General features: G+C 51.7%; 1 protein-coding gene and 1 long non-coding RNA gene across 3 annotated transcripts in view; one reads left to right on the forward strand and one right to left on the reverse strand.

Moving 5' to 3' along the window:
• Nucleotides 1–4,222: 4,222 nt before the first annotated feature.
• Nucleotides 4,223–24,532, reverse strand: SLC26A9 (solute carrier family 26 member 9). The gene is made up of 20 exons (XM_012459313.2): nt 24,408–24,532; nt 21,628–21,767; nt 21,120–21,230; nt 20,300–20,475; nt 18,333–18,497; nt 17,620–17,772; nt 17,230–17,312; nt 16,311–16,458; nt 15,925–16,038; nt 15,644–15,721; nt 14,975–15,070; nt 12,862–12,968; nt 12,024–12,093; nt 11,815–11,907; nt 11,562–11,675; nt 10,043–10,324; nt 8,975–9,029; nt 7,650–7,795; nt 6,112–6,183; nt 4,223–4,270 (listed from the first exon to the last, which is right to left on the reverse strand). The coding sequence occupies exons 1-20, from the start codon at nt 24,530–24,532 to the stop codon at nt 4,223–4,225; spliced, it is 2,376 nt and encodes a 791-aa protein (XP_012314736.2).
• Nucleotides 23,605–24,780, forward strand: part of LOC105722110 (uncharacterized) — a 43,529-nt gene continuing 42,353 nt past the window's right edge. Inside the window, exons 1-2 of one of the 2 annotated variants that reach the window (XR_010336500.1) lie at nt 23,605–23,645; nt 24,320–24,479. This is a non-coding gene — a long non-coding RNA (uncharacterized LOC105722110). Of the gene's footprint in view, nt 23,646–23,837; nt 23,907–24,319; nt 24,480–24,780 lie in introns of those variants that run through there. The other variant, XR_001108497.2, reaches the window with a different exon arrangement.

Here is a 24,780-nt window from a genome sequence, read left to right on the forward strand (position 1 = left end):
GCTGGTGTTACAGGTGTGAGCCACTGCAGCTGGCCTCTTGTGATACTTTTAGCTTTGTAACTTTTTATTAGTTTGAAATTATTTCCAAATAAAAAGTTTGTTTAAAAAGTCCCTTATTTACACAAAAATCTTTGTTGAAAGAAAAGAGTTTACTTCCAGCTCTGGAAGTAGGAAATAACTCCCATAATTCTAAAGAATCTGCTTTCATGTTATGCGATTTAGAGATAGGAGGTCTCAGTGTCATCTTGTATGATCTACCGTCTGGAGCAGCAGCTCCTCTGAGAACTTCCCTGGTGGGTGGTTAGTTTACCTCTTCTTGGGCATGTTCGGGGATTCACAGTCTTAAAATTATGCCATTCCAGTCTAGAATGGTGAGATGGCTGCCTTACAAATGCTTCCATACTCCCTCCTTATACGACTAATGCCACGTTGTAGTCAGACAACTACATAAGTCACAGTGGGTTTGGAAGATGAAAGGCTAAAGAAATGTACCCGATTTAGGTGCTGCTTATGTGCCGCTCAGAATCCTCCTACTAAGCCTCTGTTGGAATAATGGTTCCAGGTGGTCCAGCCCCTCCCAGGAGCTATGCCATACTTACTCCTTCCTGCAGGTGCATAACTGATGCCCTAGCATGGGTCACCTTGGGAACTGCTCTGCACACATATCCATGCATCCTGTATTTGCTGAAGAGTTAATACCCATAGGGCCATCCTTGATCAATGGAATATGGGTGTGATGGTTCGATGTTTCTCTAGGACAATTTGCAGATGCTTCTCACAGGGCTCCTGGGAAGGACGGTGGGGTGGAGCCCCAGTTGCCTTTCACAGTGGCTTATTCTTGTGTTGGCTTTCTCTGCCTCCCTGTTTTCACTCTGCGCATCACTCCTCTCCCTGAGATCACTGCCTGAATAGCCCAAGCACAGACTTTTGTCTCAGGTTCTGCATCCAGGGGGAATCAGGCTAAGATAGCATCATTAGAAAAAAGAAGTCTAAAACTCCTACAGGAGGGATGCTAATGGCTAATTTACCCAAATCCCACTGCTCAGCTGAATGGCTAAAGCAAGGTTAGTTTATCTTAAATAAATATCATTTTGGGACTCATTGACTTCTCTGCCTCTGCAACATATTCTCTTCCTTCAACTGTTTCTCCTTCTTCTAGTACTCCCACTTTTTTTAAGAGAGAGGGGTCTCACTATGTTGGCCAGACTGGTCTTGAACTCCTGGCTTCAAGCGACCCGTTAAATCCCCAAGCCATTGGGATTATAGGCATGAGCCACTGTGCCTGGCCTCTCCCCATCTTTTTATTCCAGTGTATCTCCATCCCATTGACCATTCATTTCCCTTCCCTCTTTGTTTTGTTTAATCTCTGGTCCTTCATCTCTTTCCACCTCATCCTTTTTCTGTCTCCTTTATGCCTTTGCTTTTTGTTTTTCTGTGATTCCTCTTATCTTCTTCCCTTTCTGATTGTTGGTAAACACAGCTGAGAGTCAACCTAGCTTGTAAGACAATACTCTCCTTGCATTGGCTCACAAACAGGAGAGGGAAAGGTGGGATTAGATTGTGTGCTCCCCCAAACTAAGGATTCCGAAGGCTTTGCTGGGTAATGATGGGATTGGCCTTAATAGGCATCCCATGAGTGTGAAAGAACTGGTGAGTGAAAGGTATGTAGAGGGATGATGGGGCTTTGACATCCCCTATGGCCACAAAAATCACAGAGTTGGCTATGGGTACTGGTCCTGGGTGTAGGGATCCCTCAGCCCAATCTTCTCCCCAGTTTCTGTTCTTTAGCTGGGTCATGGAAGTTTATGCATTCCTAGGAGTGGAAAATTAGAACCCGGAGAGGAGCTGGGAGACCGCTGGAGAAATCTGAGTCCTTACTGCTTCCCGCCAGGATAATGCAAAGCAAGTCCAGGTCTCCGAGGAGGTGACTTGTTTTGCTTTTCTATAAAACCACCCAAACGTGCATTTGTTCACATTTCAAATCCACTTTATTACCAAAATGAATGAAAGGAGAATGAGGCTTAAATTAAATAAATTATGCAAATATCTCAAGAGATAAGGTTCCCAGTCCTCTCTGGGAATCATATCATCACAGGTCAGTATCACTAAGAATATTAAAAAGTATTGAAATTCTGGATTATTTCACTACTTTGCCTCCATCCTTCCTGCTCCAACCAAGTCCAGAAGAGTGTTCTTTTCCAAATATTCAAGCAGAGATGTTTTCTTCAATGTCTTCCCTCTGCCCCACGTGTTTCAATCTCACCTCCACGGTGGGCCCTGCAACCCTCAGACGTGTTGCAGGTTTCTCCCTGAGCCCCAACTCCAGGCCACTGGGCCAACAATCCCCCTCAGTTCCGAGGCTGGTCTGGGGGTTAAGGATAACTTCATCAAGTCCTCAAGGGATCTCGATACTTGGTTCAAAGGAGGCTCTGACTTGGGATGTCCTGAGGCTCCGTGACCTTCTCCCACCTCCTGGGCCTGAGCTAGACTTGGAAGGAGGTGGAGTAGGGGAGAGTGAGTTGTCATTGGCTAAGGCTCTTGTCCTCCTGGAATTTGGCACTTCGGGTGCTGGGCACGGTGAATCCCAGATAACATTGTCTTTTGCCTTCCAAGTTTTGAGTTCCATTGGCAGCCAGATGGCATAATGAATTCACAGAAAAGCAACGCTCATGGGCCAAGAATGTGTTGGCTCTTGACCAGCACCCCCTCCTTTAACTCTAAGAAGACTTGTTAGCTGACCAGCTCACTCAACACACAGACACACAATGCAGGTCTGGCTGAAGTTAGAAATTGGGATGTTTTCCTAGGCTGGGCCAGCCCAACCTGTTAGAGAAGGGGTCATTAAGCTGAAAAAGCTTGAGAAAAGCAGTGACGAGAGGCCAGAAGATTTTCTGTGCATTTCCATCGAAATTTTACAAAACACTTACACATGGAACCTATTTATTTTCAAGTCAACTGTGGGGTTCCTCTCAATACCTCCTTGTATATATGGAGAACTTAGCCCCTACTTTCATTTTCATAGGAGAAGATGGCCTCAGGTCCTAAGGGTGTTAAGGAATCTTCCCGTGGAGGAAGACCTGATCTGGATCAGCCCCTTTCCACATCTGCATGCAGATAGGAGATGCAGCGGATCCTGGAGGACTTCCTCCCTTGCCTGCAGAAGAACCCCATCGTGGCTGTGGGTCCCAAGCAGGTCAGGAAGAGTTAACATGATGGGCTCTTTGCCAGGTAAAGGACCAGGCAGATTTACCAAGGGGAGGCATTTCCCTGATGGTCCCTGAGGTCGAGGGAGGCCGTCGGGGCCCGGGTCCCATCAGCTTTTCCTGTGTTGGTACCAGCACCCTCTTCCCCTCTGAGTCCCGGGTACAAAGAGGGATTCCCAAAAGCTTTTGTGCAGAATTACTGGTATCTATTACTAGGTTGCCAGACGATTCTGCCGGCTACCGATCTCCCTCTTTGGGGTTTCTACCCAGCCTCCAGGGGAAAGGAGCAGCCTCTGAGGGTAGAGGCAGCAGTGTTTCAGGAGGCTGAGGCAGAACCTTAGTGGGCTGCCCCTGGGGAGGTAGCTCTGGTGGTCTCGACGGTCCTGGCCACTGTCCAGGCTACAGTCTGATGTGCTGATAGCAGAGGTGGCTTGGGCAGCCTTGGGATGATGTGGGGGCCGCATAGTTACTAAGGCCTTCCCTGGGTGCCGAGCTTCCAGAGACAGCGTTGAAGCAGCTGGGGAAGGCAAGCCAGAGTCCTAACCAAGTTTTTTCCTATGTCCCATGACAGCCTGACACCATCTGACACCGAGCCATGTGGGCCCTGGGACACTTTTGGAAGCTTGCACAGGAGGCCAGCACAGTCGTACTTGTCCTTCTGTTTTTGGCTCACTTGTAAAAGCTGGAAGTCAAGGTGTCCTTCAGCTGCCAAGGACAGGGCCGAGGTGGGTGGGGTGGAGTGATCAGGAGGCTTGCCCACTGCAGCCAAGGCCTGGAGGGTGAAGACTGGGCTCCCCAGATTCTCACTCCTGTAAGGGTAGCACCCCCTGCTGCTGAGACGCTCCCTCTGGAGATGCAGGGAGGGAAGGAGGGGAGGAGAGAAGGGGAGAGGAGAGAGGAATGCGGGCCCTGGGGGTGCACTTTCCTCCTCTCCACGCTCCCTGCGACCCCGGGTTCCTCCTCTGTGGAAGTCCCAAGTGCCAGGCACTCTGTAGGCAGCGTGAGGACTGGCGGGGCCCTCACAGGGCGGTCAGCGTCTCTGTGTGAAACATACTCCCGAACATCTCCTGCAGGAGCCACAGGAAGGAAGTGGGAGGGGAAGAGAGAGGTTAGACCAGCTGGGGTCACAACCAACTGGCTGCAACCAAGAGGTGACCCTAGGAACCCCTGGCCAGAATGAGGCACCGCGTGTGCACGTGTGTGTGCGAGTGTGTGTGTGAACAGGGGAGGGGCAGATCAGGCTAGGAGGTGAACCAGTCCGGAGTGGCAGAAGCAGGTGCTGAAATCTACACGTGAATCGCCTCCCGTGTGCTGTGTGACCTTCCATGTGTCCCTTGCCCGCTTTTAGCTTCACTTCCTTCATTGGGTAGAATGCAGGTTGGCAGTAGAAAAGCCCTAAAGTCCTTTCTCGCTTTGATAAGCTATTTTGGTCCTATCTAGGCTTTTTGGAATATGCTGGAGATTCCAAGAGGGCCCAGAAATCAGTCTGCCAGATCTCTGTGGCTCCAGCACTGTTTTCTAATCTGTTCCACCTGCCATCAGCACTGAGAGAGATGGATTCAGAGGACCATGGAGCTCAATGTCGAAAAGAGTGGGAAGAGGTACAAAGAGAGACACTGTTTCTCACAGATCCAAAGCCATCTCTAAACCGAGTCATCTGGTTTCTTTTAATTCAGGGCATTGGTGGGGTGGTGTTAATTTCTATGGGCCCTATGGGGATGGGATGGTTTTGTTTGTTTGTTTTTGAGACAGAGTCTCGCTCTGTCACCCAGGCTGGAATGCAGTGGTGCGATCTCTGCTCACTGCAACCTTTGCCTCCCAAGTTCAAGTGATTCTCATGCCTCAGATTCCCAAGTAGCTGGGACTACAGGTGTGTGCCACCATGCCTGGCTGATTTTCATAGTTTTAGTAGAGACGGGGTTTTGCCATGTTGGCCAGGCTAGTCTTGAACTCTTGACCTCAGGCGATCCACCTGCCTCAACCTCCCAAAGTGCTGGGATTACAGGTGTGAGCCATTGTGCCCAGTCACATGTCATTTAGTTCTTAAGTCCTGTCCACATGCAATAATAATTCATTTGTAGCCCCAGAATTCGTCTATTCTACCAGAACATAAGTTTCTAAAAGGCAGAGGCCTTTGTTTGGCTCACTGCTGTGTCCCCATCCTGAACTGCGTCAGGCAAACACTAGGTACACCATAAATACCTGCTGAATGAGTGAAAGAACAAATGACTCCCTTGCCAATCTTGTGTGGTGGATGGGACAGGTATGACTTTATGTTTCCCTAATTTCACAGGCGATAAAAACTAGGACCCAGGGTGTATGTGGCTCGCCCAAGGTCACGTGGGTGATGTGTTGGAGAGTAAGAATAGATACCAGTTCTCTAGGACTTGGTCCAGTGACTCACCCTCTCCCCAGGATGCCTTTCAGGGAGTGAGAAGAATGAAAACAAAGGCCGGGCGTGGTGGCTTTTGCCTGTACCCCAGCACTTAGGGAGACTGAGGCAGGCAGATTGTTTGAGATCGGAAGTTTGAGACCAGCCGGCCAACACAGTGAAACCCCTGTCTCCATAAAAAATACAAAAATTAGCCTGGCGCAGGCCTGTAGTCTCAGCTACTCAGGAGGCTGAGGCAGGGGAACTGCTGGAACCCGGGAGGCAGAGGTTGGAGTTAGCCGAGATCATGCTACTCCAGTCTGGGCAATAGAGTGAGACTTTGTCTCAAAAAAAAAAAAAAAAAAAAAAAGGAAAAGAAAAGAAAAGAAAACAATGGGCACAAATCTTTGTGGCCTTGAATGTGACTGCTGTGGGCTGGAGGTGAGACAGCCAAGTGAACACCTTGTATTTGAGAGCGACCCCATCCTTCCCCTCCTCACCCTGCTCCCACCCTCACAGCCCTGTCCCTCAGCTCACCTGCTCTAAGTCCCAGTAGCCGGGGATGTCCTCCTCTGAGTCGTACAAGGAGAGCTCAGGGTCCCCTGGAGCCTGGAAGGGAGGAAGTTGGTGCAGAATGAGCGTCAGTGACTGAACAGCAAAGTTGTTGGATGGTGGCAGGAAGACGGACACGTGGCCAGCTTTGAGTGGACACTGCTTCCTGACACGATTCATCCTCTTGCCCTCTCCCTCACCTGCCTCAAAAACAGCACAGCTGTGGTCTTCTCCCTTATACCAGACAGGTGTGTATCAGGGTCTTCCCTCTTTTGTGGGCTATTAGAGGCAGGGAAGGTTTTGCCCAGCTTAGAATAACTACTGGCTAGCTGCCTGATCTTGGGGAATTCCTGTCCTCCTGGGAACCTGTTTTCTAATCTGTAAGAGTCTGATAACCAGCCTCACTTTGCCTGCTTTGCCCCTCACCATGCTGTTAAAAAGGTGTATGTATATGTTTGTGATCTGTATCTATGAATATAGTCTATAATATTTAACTATATTATATAAAATATAAATTACTTATAAGTCTGTAACTAATAAAGTATACATATCATGTTCAGAGTAGCTGAACGTGATTAAGTCACCAACAAATAATGCGAATTCCTCCAGAATCTCCCTCTTTGCTCTGTGGACAAGTTCACGAAGCAGGAAAGCCCGCTGTTTCTCCAGAGTTTCCCTCTAGGCATGGAGGGCAGGAGGCAGCGCCCTGTGTGTTCCTGGGCAGTCTTTCAGCACTTAGAGCAGATGGCTTCACCTTTATCAGTCTCTTAAGGCAAAGAGCAAATCGTTGCTCCAGAGCCAGAAAAGCCTTTCTTATGACCCGCAGAGGGAAGGGGAGGTTTTTACCCAGGGCTGGGGCACAAAGTCTTGGAAGGCCAAGGATAGGAATTGAGCTGGGAGAGGACCCTGAGGGCTGAGAGATGGCTGGGGGTACCTGGGCAGGGAACCCAAGGGAGTGGGCTTTTTCTGACTCCCCAGCCTCCTGGAGTTTTAGATGGTGTTATTTGTATCCCATTTGTATGTCACTTACTGAGCTAGTAAATTAAATGTCAAAAAGTGGAGACAAAACTCAGACCCAACCTCTTCCTCCATCACCAGCCTGAAATCTCTAAGCTCTGCTAAGTTAAAATGGGCAGGCTTACTTCCCTCCCTCCCTTCCCCAAAGCCCCCTTTAGAAGCAGATAAGGAGGAGGCAGGGAACAGTGCCAGAAGAGTGGGCGTGCTAGACTATGCTTTGGGGGTTTGTGCAACCAGGAAATTTATATTGCTAAAGAATTTTTACAATACACAAAGTGCTTTCAAGTGACACAAAAGATGTAATTATCATTTTACCCTAAAACAAAAACAAAAGACAAATGCTGGGAGGTAGGTAATGTTAGTTGATGGTACTCATTCTGTCAGAAAACATCAATGGCAGACTTGGTATTGGAACTTAAACCTTCTCCTGTGTTCTTTCTAGTGCCTCTTGGTCCTGCTATTTCAATGCCTTGGAGCCTAGGATTCTCCAGGCGCAGGGACCTTACCCCTTGGAAGTTTCGTCTTGGGGTCACGTCTCTGGCATTTGCCTGGGCGAAGAGGACGGCATCGTGTATGCTGGGAAAGACGTGATTGCATTCTAAACTCCCATCCTCAAAGACGCCTCCATGGCTAATGTCATTGTACACCTGGGCTAGAAGGAGAAAAGATCACCTTCAGAAAGATAACAGCCATTGTGGGTTGGAGCTGGGGTGGGGAAGGTGGTGAGACCCGACTTGGGACGGAAGGGAGAGGCCTGAGGTCGGAGCTCTTGCTGTATCTGAGGGCCATGGCATTGGCATTGCAATATCAGTTCTGGACGGCAGAGGGCAACATGAACTTGAGGATGCTGAACTTTCAAGCCAGGGCAGAAGGAAGCAGTTTGATTTAGGGAGTTCGTACTTTGTGGTGATTTGGGTGGTAAAGCCTAAGCCTTCTTTGAGGAGGTTGCTACCAGTTCTATCCCCCAAACATCCATCCTTCCTCTTGTTTTCCTGGACCTTTCCAGCAACTTTCAATGTGTGGCAGAACCATTACTCTTAATCCTAGAGATGGTTTCCTAAGCGGGTGTCCAGAGAGGTTGGGTAGAATCCACTGCTTCTAACTCCGGAGCATATCATAGCAGGCCCTGGGCACTGCAGATCTTCTCCCTGAGGGTGGCTATGCGGAGCTTGGGACCTGCGGCCCTGCTGGAGTGGGTGTGACCCAGTGCAGGGGGCTGGTGTGTGTGTACGCGCCCCCTTCACACGCTTCTATGCGTCTGTGTGCACTTGCTCCCACATCTCTGCACTTTGCATATATGCTAATGATGTAAATGTCTGCTGCTCTGTGGCCACGCCCTTGAGGCTGTGTATGCGCACCTTTGGAGACTATGTGCCTATATAACTGCATATTTATATGGTCCCTGGGGAATTAGGCTACTGTGTGCTTTATGTCTATATAGATTCATGGAGATTCTGGTTGGGAGAGGATCCCCAAATCCATCTAGTCAACCCTCTCATTTTACATAGGTAGAAATAGATCCCTTGATAGATAAAGTGACTCCGCCAAGAATACATGGCAAATTAGTTATGGGTAGATTAGAATCCTAGCTGTCCTTTTGCAGCTCCATGACCTCTCACCCCCACTCTGTCACTAGGACCCGTGGGATGTTTATGCAATCTGACCGGTCTCTTTGGACTCGTACCTGAAGCTTTTATGAGCAGGCGGCCACTTGCGGGGGTTATCTGAGTGCTCTCATTTCCAACCTACTCGCTATTCAGACCCCACCAACCTGTTCCTACCCCACCCTCCTTGCCAGCCGTTCAGTCCCTAAACGTCCTCTTTCTCTTACCGTGGATGTTCACCAAGAAGACCTTCACACCGATCTTCCCATAGGTGGAGCTCAGCTGGAGGTGTTGGGTAGGGAGGCAAAAGGAAAGGAATGTTCTGAGTGGGTCTCAAAAGTGATTCACAAAACGTACTTCAGAGGGGAAGTCAAACAAATAAGCAACCCCGAGAGCCCAGCAGCCAAAGATAAAAATAGCAGCAAAGCACACCACTTTTCCCTGGAGTGTGGGCTGACGGCTTCTTTGGGACGGGGGGCGGAAATGGGGTTTTGCCAACGTGGAGGGCCCTTAAAGTCACCATGACCCCTTCTTGTGGGACTAGATCTTTTCTTTCAGCAGCTTAGATTTTCCCAGACTCCTCTGTGGCTTCAGGCAGAAGCCGCAGGGGAGGATGGAGGCTCAGGGAGTCTAGAGCTTCAGCCAAGGCTGGCCTGGAGTCCAGATCCCGGCTAAGGAAGCCGGCTGAGGCCCAAGGCTGGGGATGAGGCCTTCCCCACACCTGGTTGATGGTGACGTCAGTCCAAACACTCTCTGTGCCTGTTGTTCCCCTGGCTTGCCTCTATCTGAGCCAGCTCTGCGGTTTGCTGACTCCCCGCCATTGGCGGTGGCTGCTGGAAAGTTATCAGATAGATACATTCATTCAAGGTGTCCCGTGGGCTGTCTGGCTTGATGGTGTGGGGCACTGCTGTTATTTCTTCTCCTCTCCTAGGCTGGCCGGTGAATGAGGGACAAGGGCAGCAGATCATGAACCAGGAGCCAAACTGGACTCTCCTCAGAGCCCCTGGGTGGGTTCCTCAGAGGGACTTGGGATGGCCTCTGCTGGGGGTGTTGGGAGCACGGGGGCCTGAAGCTCTGATAGACCTATCCAGCCATGTGTTGTCACCGGCTGTCTGGGACTGCTCTGCGGAGAACATCCTATCCTGGTAGTGTCTGGGGAAAGGAGGGGTTCCTAGGAGCCTTTAGCCTCCACTCTGAGTTTCGTTCCTTAGCTCCCTGGAATGAGGGCTCCAAGGAAAGGGGATGTGGGAGAGGAGGGTGGAGGGGGCGGAGCCTGCTGTCCCTGAAGGCCTCACCTTAGCCAGGGCCTTGATGCCCATCAGGTCCACAAAGCTGACTCCACTCATGTCAAGGATGAGGGTGTGGAAGGTGACGAAGGGCGGGACGCTGGCCAGAGTGTCACTGGGCTCATTGGGGGCCTCAGCAGAGGCCGGTGGCTCACTCTGGGCAGCCGAGGAGCTGTCGGGGCTGAAGGTGATGTAGGACACGCTGGCGCCATTAGCCGGCGTCTGGTTGTTGTTGGGGTCAGTGGGGATGCCGTTCTCAAAGTCCTGCTGCAGCTCCTGCAGGGAGACGGTCTGGAGGGGTGGGGGCAGTGGACATAGTCAGGGACCACCAGGCCGAGCCAGACTTTGCTGTGGCTGAAGCAGGGGCATGATGGGTGTAGGTGGAGGGAATAACTCCATGTGGTGATGGTGAACACAGGCCCTGAAAGCCCAGCTGAGAGGCCTCTCCCAAAGCCCTTTCTTCGGCAGGGCCTGCAAGCTTGGTCTCCTACAACCCAGACAAAGTCAGAGGACCCTCTTAAGAGAGGCACTGAAGCCTCCGCCCACTCTCTCTGGGAGGAAGCCCCTCTGGGGACACTGAGTTCCTTTATTTCTTGAGACAGAGTCTCCCTCTGTCACCTAGGCTGGAGTGCAGTGGCACCAGCTCGGCTCACTGCAAACTCTGCTTCCTGGGTTCAAGCGATTCTCGTGCCTCGGCCTCCTGAGTACCTGGTATTACAGGTGCCACCACCACGCCTGGCTATTTTTTGTGTCTTTTTAGTAGAGACAGGGTTTTGCCATGTTGGGTAGGCTGGTCTCCAACTCTTGACCTCAAGTGATTTTCCCACCTCAGCCTCCCAAAGTGCTGGGATTACAGGAGTTACTCCCATGCCCACCCCAGCCCTGCTAGCCCTGGGCTGCCTGGGTTCCCTAGAAAATTCACTGCTGCTCCCCTTCTGGTTTGTTCAAAAGTCCATGGGCTATGTCCTATCTTAGCCAGAAAATGGAGAAGGGTCGTGGGAGTTCATTGGCTACCCTGGGAACTGGTAGCACCTCATCCAAGAAGAAAAATGCCTAGGCTGGGTGCGGTGGCTCACGCCTGTAATCTCAGCACTTTAGGAGGCTGAGGTAGGTGGATCACCTCAGGTCAGGGGTTGGAGACCAGCCTGGCCAACATGGTGAAACCCTGTCTCTACTAAAAATGCAAATATCAGCCAGGCGTGGTGGCGGGCACCTGTAATCCCAGCTACTCAGGAGGCTGAGGCAGGAGAATCGCTTGAACCTTGGAGGCAGAGATTGCAGTAAGCTGAGATCGCGCCACTGCACTCCAGCCTGGTTGACAAGAGCAAAACTTCATCTCTAAAAAAAAAGAAAAGAAAAAGAAGAAGAAGAAGGAAAATGCCCAGTGGCCACCAGGCAGTGTTCCCAGAGACTTCCTGTCTTTGCCTTTCAGGGTGGGAAGTGGGGCCCCGGAGTACCACGAGTAACAGGGCAATATCAGAATGGGCAGGAGAGCAGGGCACGGGGGCTTCTCCTGGTCTCCATTTACCTTGGTTTTCATGAATAGAGACTTCCTCTGTTGTGCGGGCCTCATTCTCCGCTTCTCCTGCTTCTTGAGGTATTTTTGCTTGGCTAGTAATACTTTCTGGGGATCCATACCTGTCTGTAGGGAGAGAGCCAACAGCAATCCCGACCTCCGCCCTCCACAGGAGTGGCCTGTTCTCGGCTCCCACTGCCCTCCTGCTTCCGTCTTCTGGCCACTCTCTGTCCAGAGCCTCTGGTCACCAGGGACTGAGCCTTACCTTGGCAATGACCTTTTGCCTGAAGATCTCTGAGTTGGCAAAGTAGAGAGGGGAGCAGTAAGTGATGATTTTAATCCCCTGGATATCCTGGGCCTGTGACAGGGAGACTGAGCTCAATTTGTAGAAATGTCTTCATTGGCTTTAAAAAACAATCTCTCCTTGGGTTGGCACAGAGCAAAAGAAGGTGGTCATAAGCTTTAATTACCTACCCTACCATAGGTCTTGGGATTCACGTAAATGTCAGTGTCCATGACCTGGGCCAGTGCGTAGCCATTTCGACTGGATGGAGAAGGAAGAGAAAAACGTAAGAGAACGCTAATGGTTCGTGGGCCTGGAAGGTGCCCGTGCTGGGGCAGGGCAGGGGCAGAGCCAAGGTAGGATGGGGTCCTGTCCTCACCCCCAGACTTGCTGTGCCTTTTTGCACTGGGAACACGTCTGGTGGCCTGTGGCCTCCTATAACTAGGAGGAGGACAGACAGGCCCTTGATCTAGCTCCAAGACCAGGCGGCAGGGGAGAGAAGTGGGGTGAGTACACAAGGTGACAAGCTTCAGTGACCCTGAAGTCATCACTTCCTTGTTCTGAGTTCTCAAGAAGAGAGGACAGGATTCCCCCAACACTCAGCACCCTCCCTGCCTTGACCAGGGCCCCTTCTCTCTGATACTCCCAGTGTGCAGAACACCATATCCGTTTCTACCTGGCGTTCTCCTGGGGTGGGGTCCCATTTGGTTTGGGGTTCTGGCAGTGTCTTTGGAACGATGTTGAATCTCACCATCGCTGTTGCCCTCCTTTCTCTGCCACCGCCCTCTCCCCAGCCATCCCTAGCGACACTATGCTGGCTTCCCCTGGGGTTTTCAGGATATGAGAAATCAAATAGCCCAGGCTGTGCCCACAGTCCTGGCTGGGTCAGGATCTCCTCGGGCCTGGAAGCACCTCCAGTGCCAGGCCCAGAGGTGGAAGTGGGCTAAGCAGGGCTGTGGCATGGGAGCTCTCCACGGGCTGGCCCAGGGACCCGACTGTGGGCCTGGGAGGGCGAAAGCTGTTACTTACAACTGAGTCTGGAAGATCACAACCAGGACAGAGAAGGCGACACCCACTGCCACACCATAGGGCAGGCTGAGGAAGAAGGAGGAGAGGAAGCTCACTACCCAGATGCACTGTAAAAAGAGAGATGTCAAAAGCAGACCTGGGGAAAAAAACCACCTCTTTCAGGAAGTCTTCCTGAATTAGCCAAGGCCATTCTCTGCTAGCACAACCTCAGACCTGCTCTTCTTTTTTTTTTAAATCATGTTTTTGCAATAATTTATGTATTTGTGCTTTGGTTACATTTGCCTATTTCCCTTAGACTGACTGTGGTTGTCTGTGTTTTCAGAAGAAGCCCCGGCACACACAGGGACGCAGCATCCATAAGAGCACGCTTCTTGGGTCAGATGCGCTTGGGTTTGTTTATTTGGTTGGTTGGTTTTGGAGTCACAGGGTCTTGCTCCGTTGCTCAGGCTTGGAGTGCAGTGGCAAGATCAGCTCACTGCAGCCTCAAACTCGTGAACCCAAGCCATGCTCCCACCTTACCTTCCTGAGTAGCTAGGACTATAGGCACGTGCCGTTACACCCAGCTAACTTTTTATTTTTGTAGAGATGGGCTCTTGCTATGCTGCCCAGGCTGATGTTGAACTCCTGATGTCAAGCAGTCCTCCTGCCTCAGCCTCCTGAGGTGCTAGATCACAGACAGGTGTGAGTCACCGCACCCAGCCCAAAGTTTTGTTCCTTAATGACCATGTGAGCCCTGGGTTCCTAGCCCACAAAAGGAGAATAACAACGCCTACCTTATGAAAGGATTCAAAAGTTAAGGAGCCTGACGGTCCTAACCTAGCGACGGGTGCTCAGCGAGTGATCAGTAAATGTGAGTTTCCTCTCTGTGTCTAGCAGCGTGCTGCGTGGGCGACGGAAACTCAGCAGGGCTTTCTGACCGGCTGGGGGCCTGGCTTTGTGTGTGGGGGGGCAACACTGAATGATGTTTTGATAGTTGCCCCTCAAGATTTTAAGACCCACACATTCCTCTAAAGGAAAGACATATGCCCAGGTTCCTGTAGAGAATTGCTGTGAAGATCAAATGGAAACACAAGTCGCCATATGGACAGAAGGAAATACTGCCATAGCGGGGGCTTGTTGGGCTGTGATAAAAGCAGATCCCTGTGCTGGGAACTGAGGTCTAATTTTTCTCCCTATCCCCATCACTCTCTCCCTGGGTGACCACAGGTGAGCCACTTTTTTCCCTGCCCTAGGTGGGTGAGCCTCCCTTCCCTATGAGACAGTCCAGCCCAGAGGTCTGGAGTCCAAGACTTGGAGTTTTAATCCAGACTCCACCACTTCCTACCTCTGTGGCCTTTGATGATTTATTTAACTGCTCTGAGCTTTGGTTTCATTATTGTTAAGAAAGGTTATTAAATCCTCTCCCATAGGCGATGGTGGGGCTTGCATGGAGAGAACGCAGCGTCAGTACACACCGGCCTTCATTACTATGCCCAGTGGAAGACGTGGTGGGGTGTGCGACTAGTCATAACAACAAGTCATGTTTGCAGAATGTTTATGCTCATGTGGTGTTTTCCCACTGTGATCTCATTTAATCCTCGGAACCAGGGCTTGACGCAAGCATGACTGCATGACTCTCACCCCTATTTACAGATGAGGAAATAGAACTCCAGAGAAGTCTAGTCACTTGCTCAATATTTAGGTCCTCTGGCTTTATGTTCTAGTTTTTTTTTTTTTTTAAAAAAAGATTTCCTTTTGCTTTTTTGGAGCTCTATGTCATAAAAATAGTAATAGCTAAGTTTTATTGGGTATCGAATATGATGTAGACAACATGCTTACTTGTATTACCCTGCTTCTTCTTCATAGAAAACCCTGGGAGACAGAATATAAAGTACCTATTTCCCAGATGAAGACTCCAAGACTTGGAAAGGTTAAGGGGCTTGTGTTGGCCACGCAGCCAGCAGATGGCTGAGTTAGGGTTTGAACATAGGGTGTATCACTTCAAAACCTGGGCTTTTAACCACTCAGCTATGCGAATTAGGAAGCAGCCGACTAGAGGGTTCCTTGTTAGGACAGGGCTAAGTGACAGGGCTGTGGGGTTGGAGGAGAGGGCAGGGGCATGGCCGATACTCACGCAGTCCAGCTTGCTCTTCCTCCACAGGTAGTAGGGATCGGTGAGTTGCTTGAGGGAGTTCTTGAGATTGACAGCAATCAGGGCTCCTAGCACAGACTAGAGAAGCAGAACATTGCTCTAGGCCCCTGGGGGTTCCCTTCTTTTTGCCCTCCTACACATACCTGACCCCAAAGCCTGGCAGGACAGAGATGGGGAACACCTCCCCTGGCCGATCCCCCAAATCTCTGCATTCAATCTTAGGCTTGGAAAGTGCTGGTGTTAGAGCCGTGGGGTCCTTCCTGGCCCCATCCTTGCCTGACCTCTCTTCCCTCATCCCTAAATGACGCGTGCGTACAGCCCTCCCAGCAGGGCTACATGAGAGCCTGGTGCCCATGGGTAGGTGTAAACACTGCCTAGGGATTCGATTCTGAGGACAGAAGGCTGGAGTTTGGGACCAGCCCTGTGCTGTGAGCTGCCTCACTGTGGACAAGGTTACTTAGACTCTCAGACTCAGTTTCCTTCACCTGTAAAATGGGGAGGATAAAACCTGCATTGTCCACCTCACAGGTTGTGGTTGAGACTAAGTATGACAATGGTGGCACTTTGTAGTCTGGAAAGTGCCACACAACTCTCAGGGATTGTTCTTTCTGGAGTCTCTCGCTGTCCTCTGCTCGATGGCTGGGATCTTACCTTGGGGAGAGGATACAGATAGGTTCCCAGGACCAGCATGGTGATCATCACCACCAGAGACACACACAGGCTTGCCACCTATTCCGAGAAAGAGTTGGGGATAGAGAGCAGGTGTGAAATTTTTGCTCTTGATTTATTACCAATACATGGCTCTGGTGGAGTGGAGACCAAGGAGGGAGATGAGGGTTGGAGAAGAGCTGGCTTGGCTTGCAGTGCCCAGGCTTCACTGGGGCAGCCGTTCTGTTACCACCTCCACCCCATGCCCCTAGTACAAGGCTCACCTGGGACTTTCCTCCAGCTCCATCCACAGCCAGAGTGACGGAAAGCGCACAGCAAATGACATGAATTTTAAAGAAGGAGCCAAAGAAGTTGCTGCAGCCCAGGGCGATCATCTCCTGTGGGGAGGGGCAGGATTAGAAGCCAGTGTGGGGTGGAGGGGCACGGGGACCAAGTGCAGCCAGGCATGCAAGCTGGACTGTAGGCCTAGGCCCTGAGAGTGACCCAGTGGCTATAAAGTCACACACTCCCAGTCAAGAGGAGGTCAGCCCCTTGGGGCCAGAGGCCTCCCTGCCTCACCTCAGCCCAATGAGCCCCCCAGCCAAGATGTCTCATGCCAGGCCTGAGTTGACCTGTCCCGCCCAGCCCTGCCGGAGGTGGCCAGAGCTACCTGGTTCGAATCCACGTTGTAGCCATGCTTGTTGGCCAGGGTCCGGCCCATAGCCAGGTTGATGACGTAGCCCACAATGGCTAGGGAGAAGGCTGTGCCTATCATGTCCTTCCACTGCGAGACCACAGGTGACACCGGGGTGGGGAACCTGCCGAGGGGCCAGGAAGGAGGCAGAGCCCAAGAGTGTGAGCAGGGAGGGCAGCCAAGTCCTTCACCAGCCCGCGAGGACCAGCCAGGCCCCCATGGTGTGCCGGGATCTCTACCTAAGTTATCCCATTCAGTCTGAATCCTCAGCACCACCCCATAGGGTAGGCACCACCACTCCTGTTTCACAAAGGTGGAAACTGAGGCTTAGAGAACCTAACTTGCCCAAGGTCACTAGGCCAGTATGTGGCAGGGCCTCATTTGTTTAGTCCCAGATTCTGAACTCTATACGCTTGTGAGTCCACAGACCCCCTAGACCTCTAGTGCTGTGTGGCCTTCCCTCCCTTGCCCGCTCCAGCCCTGCAGGACGAGCGTCGCCCCTCTCCTCCCAGGGCCCAGCATGGTGCCTGGCACAGAGTGGATGCTCCATGAATCTGGTTGAACCTAATAGCTCTCTTTCTGCACGGACAAAGAACCAATGCATTAGAGCAAGGCAAAGAGCCAGCAAGGGGCTGATCAGAGAGGCTTTGTTTAACAGCATCAGTTGAATGAGATTTAAAAGGGGAGTGCGGCAGTTAAGACTCATTTTTCATAAAATAGCCAACATCGGCTGGTTGTGTGGCCCTTCTCAGGAAACAGTAATAATTCATGCATGGTCACTGTCATACAGTTTCTACTGCGTTTTCGTAGAGGTCATCTCGTCTCCCTCTCCGAGCTCCGGCCTTAGCGGGGCGTGTGGTGCGGGTGGGCCAGGCTTCCGGGCCACTAGACTCACCCGCGTTGGATTTCTCCCACGATCTGCATGTGATACTTTTTGGGCATCTTACAGCCCCCGGAGATAGCTGTTGCCACCACCACCTGCAAACCCCAAAGTGGAGAATGGGGATTGGCCCTAAGCTGGGGCCAGGGCAGGGGTCTCTCTCAAGTCTTTCTTTTCTCTGGGGACCCTGAATCCCACTCCCCTGCCTCCTTAGGGGAAATTATCAAAGCAGTAGAAAGAGAGGAAGCACCACATGTGGGGGATGGGATGGATTCACATCACACTTCCCGTCCAGTGGAGGGGATGGGGTGAGGAGGGGTAGGGGCTCCCCTGGCCCTGACCGAGCTGGTTTCCTCTTCTCACAGTCTGGCCCCCCAGCACCCCAGCTCTGGACAAGGTCCTTACCACAATCATCTCTGTAGGGATGGGGAAGCGGATCTTGTGCATGTAGCGAGCATTGAGCTCCTTCACCAGCACCAGGAAGGCACCGCTGATGAGGGCGAAGATGAGCGAGGCGATGTTGGTGTGGGGGAGGTTTTTGCAAATGTCAATGAAGGTCTGGGGGAAAGAGCATCATGCTCACAGGCTCCCACCCCTTCTTCCCATGCTACCCCACCTTTGAGTGTCTGACCCATCGAAGGGATGCCATCAAAGCTAACGGAGGCATACCAAGACAGAGGAGTTCAAACCCTGATCAGAAACACTGTCCCACTGTCCACCGCCCTCTCCCAAAAGGTACATGGGGAACTCATGCTGGAAAGGGAATGCTTTCTTCTTCTTCGGAAGAGTTTGAGCTGAAGGAGGAGGATGGAGATTAGACGTGAGGAGGGACTTTCTAAGCAGGGAGAGGTTGAGGGGCTAGAATGGGGAACTGGTGGAGAGTGTCCAGATCTTTTCTGCAGGGATTAACTACCAGGAACCTCAGCGAGCCTCAAGGTCGTGCCTTTGAGCCTCCCAAGAAGGAAAGCCCCTCGGAATCCTCTCTGAACAACAGCTAAGCCAGCCTTTGCTTGAGAACATCTTACAACGAGGAGCTCACAGCTTCTTAAAACAGTACAGCCACCTCATGTGTCTGCTCGAGCCTTGCCCCATTTGCAGGGGTGCACCCCCAGACTCACAAAGACGATGGACCCCGGGCCTGTGTAGGAGGGGACGGTCAGTCCGAAGATGTACTTGAGAACCGAAATCAGGATCTGCAGGCCCGCGGCCGTCATGAAGCCCCGGATGAAGGACTCGGAGAGGTAGATGGCCACGAAGCCAAACTGCACAAAGCCCAGGCCCATCTGAGGGGAGGAGAAGGGCGGCTTGTGGGGAAGGGCAGTGCGGCTCATCAGTTCCAGCAACCCGCCCCGCTCACACCCAGGCCTGGAGCTCCATGCAGCCCTGGGATAGCAGTAGCTTGAGCGAAACGGGCCGTCTGTGACCTTCACCTGCCCTTCATTGTGCTCTGCACGGTCGCCATCAGACCTTCAGTTCCTTTAGAGCACAGGCCTTTTTGTCACATCACCTCTCTGGCTTTGGCTTCCTTATCTGTAAAATAAGTCTGGTCCTCCCCCCATGTTTTCTCTCTCAGTAAATGACACCATCATTAACCTGGTTGCCCAACCAAAAACTTGAGTCATTCTCCCTTAACCTCCCACATCCAGTCTGTCCCCAGGCTCTGTCGTGGCTCCTGGTAAAATGTTCTTTTCAAGTCCAGCCCCATCTCTTTCTCTACCTGGTCTTGGCCTGCATGACTCCTGCCTGGGCCTCCGCAGAGTCTCCCGACAGGTCCCCTGCCTTGATTCTAATCCGCCTCCCACTCATCATTCTCTGGGCAGCCCGAATGATCCGTATAAACTGCCAATCAGACCCAAAGTCGCTCTTTAGGGGACAGACCACAGATTTCATTGTCTGGCTTCTGCCTACTCTTCTAGCCTCTTCTGGGGTCCTCTACCTTCCAGCCACACCAAGCTCCCTGCTGTTTCCTGGGCAGATCACACTGTGTTTTTAGGGTTCCCTCTGCCTGAACCATCCTCTGTATATCTCGTTCCTGGTTAACTTCTCATCCTTTAAGACAGGTGGAGTGTCACCTCCTCTTTGAGGTCCTCCGTGACTGTCTGCTCTGTTCTATAGGTCTTTGTACATAGCTCTACTCTGCTGCTTATCTCACTGCATACAAATATATCTGTTGTCATGGCTCCTTCCTCTGCTGGGCTGTGAGCAGCTTGTGAATTGGACCTTTTCTTATTTATCTTTGTATCCCAGGGTTTAGCCCAGTTCTTGGCATGAAACTGAATGAATGAGTGAATGAAAAGGTGTTCTCTGGGACTGTGTTTTGCTCTCGCATTCTGTCATGTTGTGCTTCCCTTCATAAAACCCAGCAGAATCCTTTGCAACTCCTTGCAGGGATTTATGTTGTGCAACTGCTGCTGTGGCTTGGAGCAGAGGAGGCTGGAGCGGGGTGAGGGATGTTAGAGAAACTGAGCAGTCTGCAAGACTGTGCTGGCAGAGACTTGGGCTTCTCCAAGGGATGATGGAGAGAGGCCGTGAGTCTTTTAGACAGTTTTACAGGTGCCGCTGTTGTTCCTTTGTATGGTCCTGCTAGATGCAGGTGAGGAGATACTGTTAATTTTCAAGGTTCTCTTTAGCCCTGGGATGGGGAGAAGGGAAGTAGAGCCCTAAATTAGATTTTTTTTTTCCTTTTTTCTTTCTTTCTTTCCTTTTTTTTCTTGAGACAGAGTCTCGCTCTGTCGCCAGGCTGGAGTGCAGTGGTGCGATCTTGGCTCACTGCAACCTCTGCATTGTGGGTTCAAGCGATTCTCCTGCCTCAGCATCTAGAGTAGCCAGGATTACAGGTGCATGCCACCATGGCTGGCTTATTTTGTATTTTTCGTAGAGATGGGGTTTCACCATGTTGGTGAGGTTGGTCTCCAACTCCTGACCTCAAGTGATCCGCCTGCTTTAGCCTCCCAAAGTTTTGGGATTACAGGCATGAGCCTCCACGCCCAGTCCCCTAAATCAGATTTAGCATTAAAGCTAAGACTTTGAAGCAAGGGCAGGGTGGTCTGATGCCTTCCTAGCAGGGTTGGGGGCTGCCCCTCACCTGGATGATGGCAGTGAGGCAGGCTAGCGTAGCTGACACGTGCAGCCTCTCCGCCTCCATGGCTGCTGTGTCCACATAGCTCTCATTGGTGGCGTTGTTGAAGACCTGGAATTTCGACTCTGGGGCTAGCTGCAGACAGATGTTACCCACCAGGATGCTGATAACGGCAAAGGTACCTGTGGTGCCCCACCCAGCCAGCAAAAATCAGATGTTTGGACCACACCTATGGAAACCAGAAAGGGGCCCAGGAACGCTTCCCGACCCCCAGGGGGATGGATCCCTGCACCTCCAACACTGTTCTCCATCATAATAATATCAACCCTCACTCCAACCATGATCTATGCTTTTCAAGGTACTTTCAGCTCAACGGTCAATATTGTCTCACTGGACACGTGAGGAAATGAACTCAGAAATATAAGCACAGCCTGAACCAGAAACCCGCCCCTGTGACCAGGCTTTCCTCCATCTCACTTAGCACCAGAGAAGTCCAGATGTCCCTGTAGTGGCCGGCTGAGACCAGCCAGGGAGTTAGATGGTGATTCTCACATCTGTTTAAGCATGTTATAGCATACAGTATATCTTGTTCTGCCAAGTCTTCCTCTCATTCCAGGGAGGAAGATGGAACAGGTAATGCTCACTGAACTCAAGGAGGCTCAGGGGTTTCTCCAAGGTCACCGAGGACCCAGGACTGACGTTCGCAGTGACCATTTCCCTAGGACTGACTGACACCAACTCTAGGAGAATGCAGATGGAAAATCTCCCAAGCCCCCTTCGCCACACCTCCCATCCTTGTGGCCTGCCCAGAGGGGAGGGGCCTTACCTGGCACCATCTGGTGCACACCCCCCAGGAAGAAGTAGGTCAGGAGGGGGAAGAAGGAGGAGTAGAGGCCATTGACTGCAGGAAGATTGGCCAGCAGAGCGAATGCCATGCCTGCAGAGGACAATGAGATTGAAGCTCAGCAGCATGACTGTCATAAGGGGATCACAGAGGGAGGGAGTGGGGACGAGGAGAGGAATGAAGGGGGTACAGCATGACTGTCATAGGGGGATCACAGAGGGATGGAGTGGGGACGAGGAGAGGAATGATGGGGGTATAGCATGACTGTCAGAGGGGGATCACAGAGGGAGGGAGTGGGGACGAGGAGAGGAATGAAGGGGGTATAGCATGACTGTTATGGGGGATCACAGAGGGATGGAGTGGGGACGAGGAGAGGAATGAAGGGGGTACAGCATGACTGTCATGGGGGATCACAGAGGGAGGGAGTGGGGACGAGGAGAGGAATGATGGGGGTATGGCAAGCCAGGCCTGGCTGAGGGGACCCCTTCACCTTGTGGGACCTGGATGGATCCCCCGCTGAGTCCACCAAGCAGGTCGGGGACGATGTAGTCTTTAATCTTGTACTTGGGGAGCCAGGAGAGCACAGGCAGCAGCGCAAACACCGCAGCTTTGAACTTGGCTGAGGAACATCTGGAGGGGAAAGGGGCGGATTTCCAGTCGGCTCTGCATGGCTTGGACTTTCCGAGTTGGAGAGGGATTATCATATCCTGTTCATTTCATTCATTGGTTCATTCTAAATTCACTGCACTGTGTGCCAGGTATACTGAGAAGAAAATGCAGGAACATTTTCTTGAGAGCTTGTCAACTTGCCCTGGGCATTAGCTGGAGGTCTTCTGACTGCCAGCTGCTTACCTGGGGAGTTTACAAGACTTGGCTTAAAGGTATGAGTGTTATGGTGGCTTAGCCTTCAGAGGTATCAAATCCATCCCCTGGCTCAGATGGCCTTTCTCTGGGAAAGACTCCCCTGAGTCCTTCTGTCTGATCCCAGGCCTGGGTACCTGTGTCTGGGCTCCTGCCGCTGTGTGTGCGTCCTGTGGGGCAATTCGTTGCTTTTTGTCTGTCTCTCCCACTAGACAGCAAACCCCACCATGCATGGCAAGAAGCCTAGCTCTCCTGTTCATCTTCGTACACCTTGAGCCTTGCACAGGGGCACTTAGTAAACATTTGTTGAATAAATGAATGAGTGAATACATGAGTGGGACCTGCCTGCTGCCATTTTTCTTAGAACTTCCCTGAAAAGGAAGGTTCTATTATTCCTGCAGGGTGCACTCTGCTGACTCACTGTCCTTTATGTGTGGTAACTCCAGGACCGGAGTTCTTTCTCCTGTTAATTCACTGGGCAGCAGAGGAGGGAAGAATTCGTCGGTCAGCGCAGGGTGGAGAGAGTTGATCCCTTCCCTGTTTGTTGAACACCTCAAGGTCCTTTCACAGAAACTCGGGAGCGGTAGGAACAAGGCTTACAAACTCAAGGGTGACAGCCGGTGGATTGATGACTGGAAGTGGGTGAGGGGCAGTTGCTTTCTTTCTCCCAGCTGAGGGAACTCACATACTTAGGGCCCATCTGGTGACTCACTGGCCTGCTCCGATGAGGTTTCCTTTCCTGCCCAGCACCAATTCTTGCTCTTTGCTGTTGCTCAACATAGTTTCCCTGACACTCGGTCCCCTGGATGTCGCCCAAGACTGAAACCAACACAGACAATGCTTTGTACCTTGGAAAGTCTGAGCAGATTTTCTCTTCCAACTAACACTCCATGAAACAGCATCATCATCAATATCTTACCCCCGGTCCCTTCTGGGGCTCATGGGTGCCTCTGCCAGCCCTGGGACGCCAGAAGGGGAGGTGGACGCGTGGTAAATCACTTAATGCAACTCTAAAGCCTTGCTCAAAGAGAGAACCAGCCCTGCAGGGGCTCCATCAGGTCTGTTTGTGGCAGAGAAAACTGGATATGAATAGAGAGCTGGCTAGGGAAAGAAAAACAACTCATTGGAGGGCTCGGCCATGCCCAGCCTTACTTGCAGGTCTGCTGTATGTTGGGCAAAGCAATCTGAAGCTTGGAAGAAGGGCTGGAAGCAGAGGCCAAGAGGAGAGTGGAGAAAGGGATTAGCTTTCTAGACATTCATTCATTCATTCATTCATGAAACAAATATTTACTGGGGTACCTTCTCTACGCCAGGCACTGTTCAAGGCTCTCGTGTCAGTATCATGGGAATTGTTAGTTTGCTATATCCCTTTACAGCTTTCATTATCCTAATCTTTTAGAACAATAGCAGATCTTCTCATCCTCAGACTTTGTGCCCTAAAGTCTCTCTGGGCACAGAGACTGGCAGAGACCACCTGTCTGAGGAGCACAGCTGTGAGGACAGACTGTAACTGGGTAGAAATGGAGCCTCCCAAGAGAAACAGGGTTGGGCCAGGCTTTTAGTATAAACTCAAGTGGGTGATTCCCCCGGCCCGAACCAGTTCCACCTGCATCTCCACTTCAGCCATTGCCAGTGACCTCAATCCAGGTAACTGAATCGGGAGCAGTAGGAACAAGGGGAGTTTCCCCAGGGGAGTGAGGGAGAGTGAGCTGGCCTATAGCTAGGCCGGAGGAGGTCTGCCAGGAGTCTGGGAAGGGGGAGGGTGATGCTGGCAACCCCAGCCTCCTGGGGTGTGGGTATGGATCACCTCGAGTAGCGCCTCCTTAGGGGCAAGGTTTCATACCCACCATCGCAGTTCCAGGGAGCTGAGAGTGGAAAGAGCCTTGATGCTGGCAGGACTACACCCTGGTAGGTCCCCTCAGGAAAGTCCAGGAATTTAGGGCCTCCTTTGGGCATTCTCTGGACCAAGTGGAGGAAGGAACATCCAGGAAGGAAAGGACAAAGGGTTTGGGGTGATGGTATCTTCAGGTATTTTTTGTAAGGAGGGAATAGGGCATGGAGTAAGGGCTCTGATGCTCCCCGCCCCTCCATAATGTAGCATGCCCATCTACCATGCCTTAACAAGCACAAAGGGACTCGGGTGGAGTGAGAATATGGGAGATGCCAGGCAGGGCTTTGGGGATGCCCTATAACCCTTCTGGATGGTTCTTGCTTCTGCTCCCCATCCTCCCTGGGGGGTCTCAGTACAGATGAGGTTGTAGGATCTTAAATTCATTATACAGAACCTCACTTCCCCAGGGCTTCCCTTAACCCCATCTTAGGGATACTGGTGCAGAAGCCGTGTCCTGGTGCAGAAAGGATTTTGGTGGGGAGCAGAGGAGGCAGGAGTCTGGGTTCTGGGCCAGTTACCTGAAGGCATTGTGAAGTTTCTCTCCCACTGGGTATGTCCGGTCCTTCTTCTCAAACTCATCGTCCAGGAGGGTGAGGGAGTATGCGGCTCTGTCTACCACGTAGCGGGGCCTGGGCTGGCTCATATCTGGGGCATTTACAAGCTTTGGGAGAAGCAGAGGAAGGGAGGGTGAGGGGCATCCCTCCCTAGTGCCAGCCCAGGCCTTCTCTCTCTGGGCCTCGCAGCAGCAGAATTTTATTCTGGCCTTCCCCGCCCCATAAAGCAAGGTGCCTCCCTTCCCTCTGTGAAGTTTTTCCTTGAGACTCCCTTCTCGAGGTGGCCTTCCTTCCCAGGCACTGATGATGCATATTCTCGCCCTGGCTGTTTTGCTTG

The sequence above is a fragment of the Aotus nancymaae genome, unplaced genomic scaffold, assembly GCF_030222135.1.
Source record: "Aotus nancymaae isolate 86718 unplaced genomic scaffold, 86718_ANA_hifiasm-v0.15.2.pri h1tg000039l, whole genome shotgun sequence".
NCBI classification, from domain to species: Eukaryota; Metazoa; Chordata; class Mammalia; order Primates; family Aotidae; genus Aotus; species Aotus nancymaae.

What these genes read in the sequence shown, in the direction of transcription:
- SLC26A9 (XM_012459313.2), bottom strand. Translation starts at nt 24,532, where the DNA reads ATGAGCCAGCCCAGGCCCCGCTACGTGGTAGACAGAGCCGCATACTCC. An exon ending in ATCCATCCAGGTCCCACAAG is followed by an intron (nt 21,231 to 21,627) that starts GTGAAGGGGTCC and finishes TGTCCTCTGCAG; the next exon opens with GCATGGCATTCGCTCTGCTG. An exon ending in TGTGCACCAGATGGTGCCAG is followed by an intron (nt 20,476 to 21,119) that starts GTAAGGCCCCTC and finishes GGGGCACCACAG; the next exon opens with GTACCTTTGCCGTTATCAGC.